At 38.6% G+C, this 13,729-nt stretch overlaps 1 protein-coding gene across 2 annotated transcripts in view; it reads right to left on the bottom strand.

Moving 5' to 3' along the window:
• SPAG1 (sperm associated antigen 1) overlaps positions 1 to 13,729 on the bottom strand; it is an 85,350-nt gene that overhangs the window by 67,443 nt on the left and 4,178 nt on the right. The window contains exons 3-4 of one of the 2 annotated variants that reach the window (XM_070383042.1): positions 11,527 to 11,686; positions 1,407 to 1,532 (exon numbers count right to left, since the gene is read on the bottom strand). In XM_070383042.1, the coding sequence (XP_070239143.1) occupies positions 1,407 to 1,532; positions 11,527 to 11,686 (286 nt within the window). Of the gene's footprint in view, positions 1 to 1,406; positions 1,533 to 11,526; positions 11,687 to 13,729 lie in introns of those variants that run through there. The other variant, XM_070383043.1, reaches the window with a different exon arrangement.

Raw genomic sequence — 13,729 nt, 5'->3', positions numbered from 1 at the left:
GCAGGAGAAGTGGGTTTGATCCCTGGGTCAGGAAGATCCCCTGGAGAAGGAAATGGAAACCCACTCCATTATTTTTGTCTGGGAAATCCCATGGACACGGGAGCCTGGTGGCTACAGTCCATGACGTCACAAAGAGCTGGACATGACTTAATGACTAAACTTTTACCCTTAGGGCAAAAGTCAATGAAGTGAAAGAGACAAAGCATTATTTTATAAAAGAGTTTTAAAAATAACATTGACTTTATGGATCCCCTAGAAGGATCTCAGGGATAACCAGCATCCTTGGACCATACTTTGAGAACCACATTAGTCTGTCTACTCCTACTGGACTACAGTAAGGACACGGAGGAAATATTATTCATTGTTATAGTTTCAGGATACAGTCTAGGCACACAATGAGGGTTCAATAAATATGAATTCATTGATTACAGATAGTGTTATCCTTACTATACTTATTTACTGTGTACCTCAGTTACCTGAGTAATTCCTAATGAGGAGTAAAAAGATCCAGGAAGGTAAATTACCAAAGAGCAGAGTGATGAAGGGCTAAGGATATTTTTCAAATAAAACTGAGAGGTCAAAGAAGAAATGAGAAAAACAAAAATGACTCAACCCAAAATGAAGACAATTAGGTAACCATCCTCTTAGAGATGATAAGAATAAAAGGGGGAAAAAGCAGGGAAAAAAGGAGGGCAGAGGCAATGGAATGTATGATTCAAGCCAAAATCCCCTGGAGATAAGGGCTGGGATCTGTAATATCAGGGTCAGGTAGACACCAAGAAGCTCAGTTTTAACTGGAAGTTAAGTGAACCTGGAACCCCAACAGGCCCCTTCTCTATGGAAACCATGCATGAGAAAGGAGAGCCCTGCATGGCAAAATAGGGACCAGTCTCACAGAAATAACCGTGAGGGGCTGGGGATGGGGGAGGGGGATGCGCTAAACAGAGAAATGCCATATATAACTGCTTGAAATCCATGGATTTAATGGATTAATTAAACAGATTAATCCATCTGTTTAATGCTTTAAATCCATATTTAATTATACAAACAATTCCCACTGTACCTCTACTGGATACATAAAATTATCCCCTGAAACATTTACATACTCAACTGGATCTTAAGTACTCATCAAAACTTGTCAGAGTAGAAGAGACAGAACAGTCAAAAAATAAAAATAAGGGAAGCAGTAAACCCAAGATGCAAGTTCTTCAAAGGAAAATACTGTTTCGTTTTGATCTCCAGGGGAGGCTTACTCAACAAGGTGAAAACACAGGATCACAATGAAAAAAATCTCCAGCTGCCCAGAGGACACCACACTTTGGCTACAATGATTAAACCAAGCTAATGTTCTTAATAAACAACAGTTTTCTCCCTTACCACCTACCCCCCACACCAGAAAGGTGTACCTTGGCAACATGAAGATGGCTGTTTGAACCACGAACTGGAGGCAAATTATCTTCCACTGCTGGAAATGTTTCAGTTTCATGGAAGTGTATTTTATCATCTTCTTTTTTAATTTCTGATACCCAACTCTGAGAAGAAGAGAGAAAAAAAGAAGGTAAATATACAATTTTAAATAATTAACCAGACATTAGAAAAGACTATATATATATATATCATCATACTATGGGTCAATTTTTAGGTGACAATTTGATCATGACATTCCCTCTACCTGAAATGCCCTTCTTACTCTGTGTTTTGCAATTGTAGGGAAATACACCATAACAAAGCTAGTGGAGGTGATGGAATTCCAGTTGAGCTATTCCAAATCCTGAAAGATGATGCTGTGAAAGTGCTGCCCTCAATATGCCAGCAAATTTGGAAAACTCAGCAGTGGCCACAGGACTGGAAAGGGTCAGTTTTCATTCCAATCCCAAAGAAAGGCAATGCCAAAGAATTCTCAAACGACCGCACGATTGCACTCATCTCACATGCTAGTAAAGTAATGCTCAAAATTCTCCAAGCCAGGCTTCAGCAATATGTGAACCGTGAACTTCCTGATGTTCAAGCTGGTTTTAGAAAAGGCAGAGGAACCAGAGATCAAATTGCCAACATCTGCTGGATCATGGAAAAAGCAAGAGAGTTCCAGAAAAGCATCTATTTCTGCTTTATTGACTATGCCAAAGCCTTTGACTGTGTGGATCACAATAAACTGTGGAAAATTCTGAAAGAGTTGGGAATACCAGACCACCTGATCTGCCTCTTGAGAAATTTGTATGCAGGTCAGGAAGCAACAGTTAGAACTGGACATGGAACAACAGACTGGTTCCAAATAGGAAAAGGAGTATGTCAAGGCTGTATATTGTCACCCTGCTTATTTAACTTACATGCAGAGTACATCATGAGAAATGCTGGACTGGAAGAAATACAAGCTGGAATCAAGATTGCCGGGAGAAATATCAATAACCTCAGATATGCAGATGACATCACCCTTATGGCAGAAAGTGAAGAAGAACTCAAAAGCCTCTTGATGAAAGTGAAAGTGGAGAGTGAAAAAGTTGGCTTAAAGCTCAACATTCAGAAAACTAAGATCATGGCATCCGGTCCCATCACTTCATGGCAAATAGATGGGGAAACAGTGGAAACAGTGTCAGACTTTATTTTTCTGGGCTCCAAAATCACTGCAGATGGTGACTGCAGCCATGAAATTAAAAGACACTTACTCCTTGGAAGGAAAGTTATAACCAACCTAGATAGCATATTCAAAAGCAGAGACATTACTTTGCCAACAAAGGTTCGTCTAGTCAAGGCTATGGTTTTTCCTGTGGTCATGTATGGATGTGAGAGTTGGACTGTGAAGAAGGCTGAGCACCGAAGAATTGATGCTTTTGAACTGTGGTGTTGGAGAAGACTCTTGAGAGTCCCTTGGACTGCAAGGAGATCCAACCAGTCCATTCTGAAGGAGATTAGCCCTGGGATTTCTTTGGAAGGAATGATGCTAAAGCTGAAACTCCAGTACTTTGGCCACCTCATGCGAAGAGTTGACTCATTGGAAAAGACTCTGATGCTGGAAGGGATTGGGGGCAGGAGGGAAGGGGACGACAGAGGATGAGATGACTGGATGGCATCACTGACTCAATGGACGTGAGTCTCAGTGCACTCCGGGAGTTGGTGATGGACAGGGAGGCCTGGCGTGCTGCGATTCATGGGGTCGCAAAGAGTCTGACATGACTGAGCGACTGATCTGATCTGATCTGAACAAACTTGGCCTAATCAATATAGATTTCTATGTTATTTTCAAGAGCACATGGAGCATAGGCCAAAAAAGTCTCAATAAATCTCATAGGGTTGAAATTATACAAAGTATGGAATCTGACCACAACAGACCTAAACTAGAATTCAGTAATAATAAGTATTTAGACCATCCCCAAGAAATTGGAATTTGAATTCACTTATAAGGAGTTCATGAGTTAAAAAGGAAATTAGATGGAAAATAATTTGAAATAAGAGATAATGAAAACATGACATATAATAATTTATACCATGCAGATAAAGTATTAGAGGAAATTTTACAACTTTAAACAAGAAGAAAGGTTCAAGATCTATTATTAATAGTTAAGCTTCTACCTTAAAAAACTAATAGAAAACACATTAAAGCCAAAGTGAGGAGGAGGAAATAAAAATAATTAAAAAATAAGAGTAGAAATCCATAAAACACAAAATAGAAAAATAAAATCAACATCCAAATATTGTTTTTTTTGGAAATAAACAATTGACAAACATAACAAGACTAGGCAAAAGAAAGTGAAAGGAAAAAAAAAGTGAAAGAAAAAAATACAAATTAGCAGGCATAAAAGAAGCACATCTCTAACAATCCTACAGATATTTTTTAAAAAAAGATATTTTAGACAAATTTATACCAATAACTTTGCAATTTAGATAAAATAAACAAATTCCCTGCCCAAGGCAATTTACAGACACAATGCAATCTCTATCAAATTACCAATAGCATTTTTCACAGAACTAGAACAAAAATTTAAAAATTTTTGGAAACACAAAGGACCCTGAAGTGCTAAAGCAAGCTTGAGAAAGAAAAATAAAGCTAAGGATTCAGGCTTCCTGACTTCAGACTATACTGCTGCTGCTGCTGCTAAGTCGCTTCAGTCGTGTCTGACTCTGTGCGACCCCATAGACGGCAGCCACCAGGCTGCCCCGTCCCTGGGATTCTCCAGGCAAGAACACTGGAGTGGGTTGCCATTTCCTTCTCCATCAGACTATACTACAAAGCTACAATAATCAAAATAGTATGGTACTGGCACAAAACCCATAAATACAGATCAATGGAACTGGATACAGAGCCTCAAAATTATCCACAGACCTGTGGTCAATTAATCTACAACAAAGGAGGCAAGAACACACAAGGGCAAAAAGACAGTTTCTCCAATAAATAGTGATGGATAACTGGACAGCTACATGTAAAAAAGAAAATTAGAATATTCTCTAACACCATGCACAAAAATAAACTCAAAATGGATTAAAGACCTACATGTAAGACTGGATACCAAAACACTGCTAGAGGAAAACACCAGCAGAACATTCTTTGACATAAATTGCAGCAATACCTTTCCTGACCCATCTCTTAGAGTCAGGGAAATAAAAGCGAAAATAAATGGGACCTAATTAAACATAAAAGCTTTTCTATAGCAAAGGAAACCACAAAGAAAATGAAAAAACAGTCTACAGAATGGGAGAAAATATTTGCAAATGGTGCAGCTGACAAGGGATTAAACTCCAAAATATACAAACAGTTCATATAACTCAGTATAAAAAAACTCCAAAGAACCCAATCAAAAAAACAGGCAGAAGATCTAAATAGACATTTCTCCAAAGAAGATATCAGTTCAGTTCAGTTCAGTCACTCAGTCGTGTCCGACTCTTTGCGACCCCATGAATCGCAGCACGCCAGGCCTCCCTGTCCATCACCAGAGTTCACTCAGACTCACGTCCATCGAGTCAGTGATGCCATCCAGCCATCTCATCCTCTGTCGTCCCCTTCTCCTCTTGCCCCCAATCCTTCCCAGCATCAGAGTCTTTTCCAATGAGTCAACTCTTCGCATGAGGTGGCCAAAGTACTGGAGTTTCAGCTTTAGCATCATTCCTTCCAAAGAAATCCCAGGGCTAATCTCCTTCAGAATGGACTGGTTGGATCTCCTTGCAGTCCAAGGGACTCTCAAGAGTCTTCTCCAACACCACAGTTCAAAAGCATCAATTCTTCGGTGCTCAGCCTTCTTCACAGTCCAACTCTCACATCCATACATGACCACAGGAAAAACCATAGCCTTGACTAGACGAACCTTTGTTGGCAAAGTAATGTCTCTGCTTTTGAATATGCTATCTAGGTTGGTTATAACTTTCCTTCCAAGGAGTAAGTGTCTTTTAATTCCATGGCTGCAGTCACCATCTGTAGTGATTTTGGAGCCCCAAAAATAAAGTCTGACACTGTTTCCACTGTTTCCCCATCTATTTCCCATGAAGTGATGGGACCAGATGCCATGATCTTAGTTTTCTGAATGTTGAGCTTTAAGCCAACTTTTTCACTCTCCACTTTCACTTTCATCAAGAGGCTTTTGAGTTCCTCTTCACTTTCTGCCATAAGGGTGGTGTCATCTGCATATCTGAGGTTATTGATATTTCTCCCGGCAATCTTGATTCCAGCTTGTGTTTCTTCCAGTCCAGCATTTCTCATGATGTACTCTGCATATAAGTTAAATAAACAGGGTGACAATATACAGCCTTGACATACTCCTTTTCCTATTTGGAACCAGTCTGTTGTTCCATGTCCAGTTCTAACTGTTGCTTCCTGACCTGCATACAAATTTCTCAAGAGGCAGATCAGGTGGTCTGGTATTCCCATCTCTTTCAGAATTTTCCACAGTTTATTGTGATCCACAGGCACATGAAAAGATGCTCAACATCACTCATTACTAGAGAAATGCAAATCAATACCCCAATGAGGTATCACCTCATACTGTTAGAATGGCCATCATCAAAAAGTCTACAAACAATAAATGCTGGAGAGTGTGTGTAGAAACATGAACTCTTCTATACTATTAGTGGAAATGCAAACTGGAGCAGCCACTATGGAGAATGGTATGGAGGTTCCTTAACAAACTAAAAATAGAGTTAACATATGATCCTGCAATCCCACTGCTGGGCATATATTCAGACAAAAGAAAATATACATGCACCCCAATATTCACTGCAACACTACTTACAATAGGCAAGACATGGAAGAAACCTAAATGTTTATCAACAGATGAATGGATAAAGAGGATGTGGTATATTTATTCAATGAAATGTTACTCAGTCATAAAAAAGAATGGAATAATGCCATTTGTAGTAACATGGATGGACCTAGAGATAAATCAAAGTGAAGAAACTATACTCAGTAGTTCACAATAACCTATATGGGAAAAGAATATGAAAAAAATAAGACACTAACATATATGTATGCATAACTGAATCACTATGCTGTACACCTGAAAGTAACACAACACTGTAAATCATCTGCAATAAAAATAAATAAATAAATAATGTAAACAGATCAGAAAAATAAAAAAAAGATAGAATGATGGTTGCCAGGGGCTGGTGGTGGGGGTAGGATTGGAGAGTTATTGTTAAATGGTATGGAGTTTCAGTTTTGGAAGATGAAAAAGTCCTTGAGATTTCTTGCATAATAATATGAATATACTTAACACTAATGAACTGTATACTTGAAAATGATAAAGGTGATAAACTCTATATGATGTGTATTTTATCACAATAAAAATAAAGAAATAAAATTTCATAATTGAAGTGACTTGGGATGAGCAAATTAAATTAAAAACATCAACTTTTATAATAGTATAAAATAAATACTTAGGAATAAATTTCATTAAAAATATATAAGAAGAATATATACACTGAAAACTACAAACACTGTTTCAAAAAATTAAATAAAGCTTATATGAACAGAAGAATACATGTTCATCGATCAGAAATCTCAGTATTATCAAGATATCAATTCTTCCAAAACTGATCAACAAATTCAAAACAATCCCAACACAAATACAATTTCTATTTTATAGAAATTGGCAAGCAAAGGACCTGGAACAGCCAAAACAACTTTGAAAACAAAGAACGAAGTTGGAGGACTTGCACTACCTGATATGAGAAAGGAATCTGAAAAAGAATAGATATGTGTAAACGCATAACTGAATCACCTTGCTGTGCATGTGAAACGAACACAACACAACACAACTATTGTAAATCAACTGCTTCGTTGCTGTTCAGTCACTAAGTCATATCTGACTGTTTGTGACCCCATGGACTGTAGCATGTCAGGCTCCTCTGTCCTCTGCTATCTCCCAGAGTTTGCTCAAATTCATGTCCATTGAGTTGGTGATGCTATCTAACCATCTTATCCTCTGCCTCTCTCTTCTCCTTTTGCCTTCAATCTTTTCTAGCATCAGAGCCTTTTCCACTGAGTTGGTTCTTTGCATCAGATGACCAATCTATTGGAGCTTCAGCACCAGTCCTTCCAATGAATATTCAGGGTTGATTTCCTTTAGGATTGACTAATTCGATCTCCTTGCACTCCAAGGGACTCACAAGAGTCTTCTCTAGCACAACAATTCGGAAGCATTAATTCTTTGGCGCTCAACCTTCTTTATCTGACTCACATCCCTACATGACTACTGGAAAAAACATAGCTTTGACTTTACAGACCTTTGTCAGCAACATGATGTGTCTAGGTTTGTCATAGCTTTTCTTCCAAGGAGCAAGCATCTTTTAATTTCATGGCTGTAGTCACCATTAACAGGGATTTTGGAGTCTAAGAATATAAAATCTGTCATTGCTTCTTCCACTTTTTCCCCTTCTATATGCCATGAAGTGATGGGACTGGATGCCATGATCTTAGTTTTTTTAATGTTGTGTTTCAAGTCAGGTTTTTCACTCTCCTCTTTCATCTTCATCAAGAAGCTTTTTAGTTCCTCTTCACTTTCTGCCATTAGAGTGGTGTCATCTGCATATCTGAGGCTGTTGATATTTCTCCTGGAAATCTTGATTCGAGTTTGTGATTCACCCAGCCCAGCATTTCACATGATGTGAAGCAGGGTAACAATATACAGTCTTGTCGTACTCCTCTCTCAATTTTGAATCAGTCAATTCCATGTCCGGTTCTAACTGTTGTTTCTTGACCCAAATACAGGTTTTTCAGGAGACAGGTAAGGTGGTCTGGTACTCCCATCTCTTTAAGAATTTTCCACAGTTTGTTATGATCCACACAGTCAAAGGTGTTAGCATAGTCAATGAAGCAGAAGTAGATGTTTTTCTGGAATTCCCTTGTTTTCTCCATGATCCAACAAATGTTGGCAATTTGGCCTCTGGTTCCTCTGCCTCTTCGAAACCCAGCTTATACATCTAGAAGTTCCTGGTTCATGTACTGCTGAAGCCTAGCTTGAAGGATTTTGAGCATAATCTTGCTAGCATGTGAGTATACTCCAATATAAAATTAAAAATGTTTAAAAAGACTTATTGTTATCAAGACAATGGAATACTCGTGTAAAGATAGATATTTAGATTAATGAACAGAATACAGAAACAGAGCTACACATACAAAGTCAACCTATTTTTGACATTCGCACCAAGAAGTTCAATGAAGAAAAGATAATAATTCATTAGATGCTTGAATATTTGGATATCCATATTGGTATATACAAATATATGCACTGTATGTGTATAAATTTGTGTGTGTGTCCAAAAAATAAAACTGATCTACACCTACATTTGAGAGTTAAAACGATAAACTTCCTAGACATATCATAGGAGAAAATTTAGGGATCTTAAATTAGACAAAGGTTTCTTAAATAAGACACAAAAGCACAAACTATAAGAAAGATTGACTCAGCCATTAAAAAGAATATATTTGAATCAGTTCCAATGAGGTGGATGACACTGGAGCCTATTATACAGAGTGAAGTAAGCCAGAAAGAAAAACACCAATACAGTATACTAACGCATATATATGGAATTTAGAAAGATGGTAATGACAACCCTGTATGCGAGACAGCAAAAGAGACACAGATGTATAGAACAGTCTTTTGGACTCTGTGGGAGAGGGTGGGGGATGATTTGGGAGAATGGCATTAAAACATATATAATATCATATAAGAAATGAATCGCCAGTCCAGGTTCGATGCAGGATATAGGAAGCTCGGGGCTGGTGCACTGGGATGACCCAGAGGGATGGTATGGGGAGGGAGGTGGGAGGGGGTTCAGGATGGGGAACACATGTACACCCGTGGCGGATGCATGTTGATGTATGGCAAAACCAATACAATATTGTAAAGTAAAAAAATAAATTAAAAAAAAGGAAAGAAAAATTGGTTTTATCAAAAGTAAAAATTTTTGCTCTTCCAAAGATGCTATTTAAAAAAAAAAATGAAAAGGCAAGCCATACAACATCAGCAAATATTTGCAAAGATACATCTTCATGTGTAAAATACACAGAAGATATGTATTTTACAGTTCAATAAGAACATAAACAATCTAATTTTTTTAATGGGCAAAGGATTTAAAGACAAAAGAAGATATATGGATGACAAGCAAATGAAAAGACATTCAACATCATTAGTAATTAGAGAAATGCAAATAAAAAGCACAATGAGATACCATTATATACCCAACAGAAGAGCTAAAATTAACCAAACTGACAATCCTAATTATGGACCATGATGTAGAGCAACTGGAACTTTTATCCATTATTGGCAGGATTGATTGCCACTTTAGGAAATATTCTGGGGGACTTCCCTGGTGGTTCAGTGGCTAAGACTTGTAGTTCCCAATGCAGGGAGCCCAGATTCGATCCCTGGTCATGGAACTAGATTCCACACACCACAATGAAGACTGAAGATGCGACACAGCCAAATAAATAAAAAGAAAGGAAAAAAAATTTTGGCATTTGTTCATCAAGTAGTAAATGGTTAAACAAACTGTAAGATAGCCATACAAATCACTGCTGCTGCTGCTGCTGCTTCTAAGTCGCTTCAGTCATGTCCGACTCTGTTCGACCCCATAGACAGCAGCCCACCAGGCTCCCCCGTCCCTGGGATTCTCCAGGCAAGAACACTGGAGTGGGTTGCCATTTCCTTCTCCAATGCATGAAAGTGGAAAGTGAAAGTGAGGTCGCTCAGTCGTGTCCGACTCTTTGTGACCCCATGGACTGCAGCCTACCAGGCTCCTCCGTCCATGGGATTTTCCAGACAAGAGTACTACTATTCAGCAATTAAAAGGAATGAACTACAGACACATGCAACAACACAGATGAATCTCAGAAGCATCATGCTAAGTGGAAGAAGACAGATATGAAAGAAGATATGCTATATAATTATATTTATATGACAGGCTAGAAAAGGCAAATCTGTAACAATAGAAAGCAGTTCAGTGGCTGCCAGGAACCAGGGTATATAGTCAGTACTGACTGCAAAGGGGCATAATGAAACTTGTAGGGGTAATGGAAATATTCTATAGTACATATGATTTGTTAAAACTCAGTGAAATAACCATAATACAGCTATTTTTTAAAAAATAGAAATACAGTTGATTTACAATATAATGTTAGTTTTAGGTGTATAACATAGTGGTTAAATATTTTTGTAGATTATATTCCATTTAAAGTTATAAAGTAATGGCTCTATTTCTCTATTTCATCCTTGCTGTTTATTTATTTTATACATAGTAGTTTGTATCTCTTAATCCCTTACTCCTATCCTGCCTCTCTTTCCTCTTCTCTCCCCGCTGGTAACCACTAGTTTGTTCTCTATATCTGTGAGCCTGTTTCTGTTTTGTTGTATACATTCATTTGTTTTATAAAATGGCTAAGTTTTATTGAATGTAAACTATAACAATAATGCTGATTAAAAGAAATCAGTAAAGACACAAGCAGGTCATTAACGAAATAAAAAATTCAAGTGACAGACTTCTAAAACTTTAACGTTATGGTAAACAAATAATACATTATGTACTGTCATTTTCAAAGCATTTACTTGATTTTAAAATGTAAAAAATGATTAGAGTGTCCAGGGAAGAGTAACCTGAAGTAGCCATTCCTACATTCTACTGTTGGGAGAGTACAAAGGTACAACTTTCTGAGACACAAAGAAACGTGTTTTAACAGAAATACATTCAGATCCTTTCAGATCAAGGCACTTGAATTCTAATAACTTATTCCTAGGAAATAACCAAGATGTACAAAAAATTATGAACAAACACGTTTGGATAGCACTATTTATACATGCTGACTGAATTATGGTTCTTTTGTAGGATGGGATATTACTTAGTCATTTAAAATACATACACGTACGTGAGCATGCTTCCCACCTCCATAAATATACAAATCTACAAAACACAGTCACAATAGTCTCCTGGATGTAAGAAGCAACCAATACCATGTAAGTAATTACCACAAAATTCCCTTTTCTGATTTCAGACAAGTAGATATATATCCCATGACAATGTCACCAAAAAAGTGATGTTACTCTATACCTTTATGTCACTGTCAATTTTTTCCCATTCTTCTGCTGTAAAACTGGATGCTGTTGCCGCAGGTTTATCTTTCCTCAAAGCTCTACTTCCAGGAGCCAAGCCTGAAAGGTGCTTTTCACAAAATTCAGTAAGTTCAGGATAGTATCCTTCCTCACCAGACCTTTTAAAAAATTCAGAATTTTAGAGTTACCACTTTATTTAGAGAGCACGTAAACCTGTGGTTTGTAAGCTGGGTTCCACGGAGCCCAGGGGTTCCAAGGACATGTCATGACCCGCCTCTCTACAAGGATGAAGGCTGGGCTGCTGCTTTCCCCGAAACTTCCTCAATTTCAGCAGCCTCTACTTTCATCTGGTCTATGGAGTGTCACAATGAAGGGGAGAAACAGGAGCTCCAAAGACACCAATTTCCATCACACACTTTAAAAGTTGAATGCATAACATTTTCTCTCCTCTTCAACACTCACATGTTCATTTTGTACATAAGGTAATTTTAAACTTATAAATGGAAATTCATTATTAGAGACAGGCAGAGAGTAAGACTTTGGAATTACTTTCCAATGAGGAATTTCTATCCTAGCTCAATCTTTTCCTGCAAGGGGATAGGAAGATAATGGCAGAGAAGAGTTTAGAACAACACACCTCTAAATTCAGCCACTCAAGGAACAGAATTCCTTCCTCACAGAGTCAGACGGAGACATCTGTTCCTTTTTGCTTGTTTATTTTTTTAAGGAAAATCAATCTTTTCCCTGTTTCTCGTGAATCTGCTTACTTTTAAAATTTTAGAGAAATAAAAATAAATCCCATTTTCAAATTAAATTTTAAAATATAATTCCAAGTCCATACCACTTAAAAAGGCTATTCATAAAAAGAAATCTTTCAAATCCTTTCATCCCATAAACTCTCATTTTCTTTACTAGTCATTGATCAAATACAATTGAAAATGTTCTCATATGTTGAGAAAAACAAAAGAGAAAACAATGATATGATGAGGCTATTACCTCAACTCTGGCTGGGGACAAGCAGGACTGCTTAGGATGGGCAGGAGGCTAAAGGTGAAAGAAAAAGGAAAGGACATAGAGATAAAGAAGGGCATCAGAGGAAAGAAAAGAATCACTGCTGAGTAAAAGGAATACTATTGATGTCCTGGAAAGGGCAAGTTCATGCTCACAAGTGCTTCTGCAATATGAGGCTACCCTCCAAACGAAAATCCCTCAAGAAACACCACACAGGTGGCACAGGTTGGTATGCAGCGGGTCAGTGTTTCCCTTTTTAAAAAAATATTTACTTACTTGGGTTTCCCAGGTGACTCAGTGGTAAAGAATCTGCCTGTCAATGCAAGAGACTCGGGTTTGATCCTTGGGTTGGGAAGATCCCCTGAAGAAGGAAATGGCAACCTGCTTCAGGCAACCTGCGTCGAAAATTCCACGGACAGAGGAGCCTGGTGGGCTAGAGTTCATGGCATCTCAAAGGGTCGAACACGACTGAGCGACTGAGCACATTCGTTTATTTGGCTGCGTCAGGTCTCAGTTGTGGCACCTTGGGATCTTTGTTGCATGTGGGATCGTTCATTGTCATATACAGACTCTCTCTAGTTGCAGTACCAGGGCTTAGTTGCTCCGAGAGCTGTGAGATTCCAGTTCCCTGATCAGGGATCAAACTTGCGTCCCCTGTATTGAAAGGCACGCCACTGGACCACTGGGAAGTCCCAGGTCAGTGTTTGTTGCAGAGTTCCCTTGACCACCTGCCTGTCCATCTTCCAGGGTGTTGTTAAAAACACATGTTCCTGGGCCCCGATCCCAATTTCCTGAAGCAGAATCTCTAGGAATGGGGCTCTCAAATTAGCAATTTTTTAACCACCATATTTGGTGAATATGAAAGTTTGACAATCACGGCCACAGGGCTCTTACCCAGAAAAGGCCTTAATTCCCTGACTTTTGTTCCTACTTCCTGCTCCCACCTCACCATCCATGTGACAGCTCCCAGTGAGTAACCCACCTTTGTTGGCAGGTAGTGTGAAGTGCGGAGAAGGCGATGGCACCCCACTCTAGTACTCTTGCCTGAAAAATCCCGTGGACGGAGGAGCCTGGTGGGCTGCAGTCTATGGGGTCGCGAAGAGTCGGACACGACTGAGCAACTTCACTTTCACTTTTCACTTTCATGCATTGGAGAAGGAAATGGCAACCCACTCCAGTGTTCTTGCCTG

Source organism: Bos mutus, chromosome 14 (assembly GCF_027580195.1).
Source record: "Bos mutus isolate GX-2022 chromosome 14, NWIPB_WYAK_1.1, whole genome shotgun sequence".
In the NCBI taxonomy this organism is placed as follows: Eukaryota; Metazoa; Chordata; class Mammalia; order Artiodactyla; family Bovidae; genus Bos; species Bos mutus.
The sequence above is the reverse complement of the archived record's forward strand: the minus strand, read 5'-3'. Positions and strand labels throughout refer to the sequence as shown.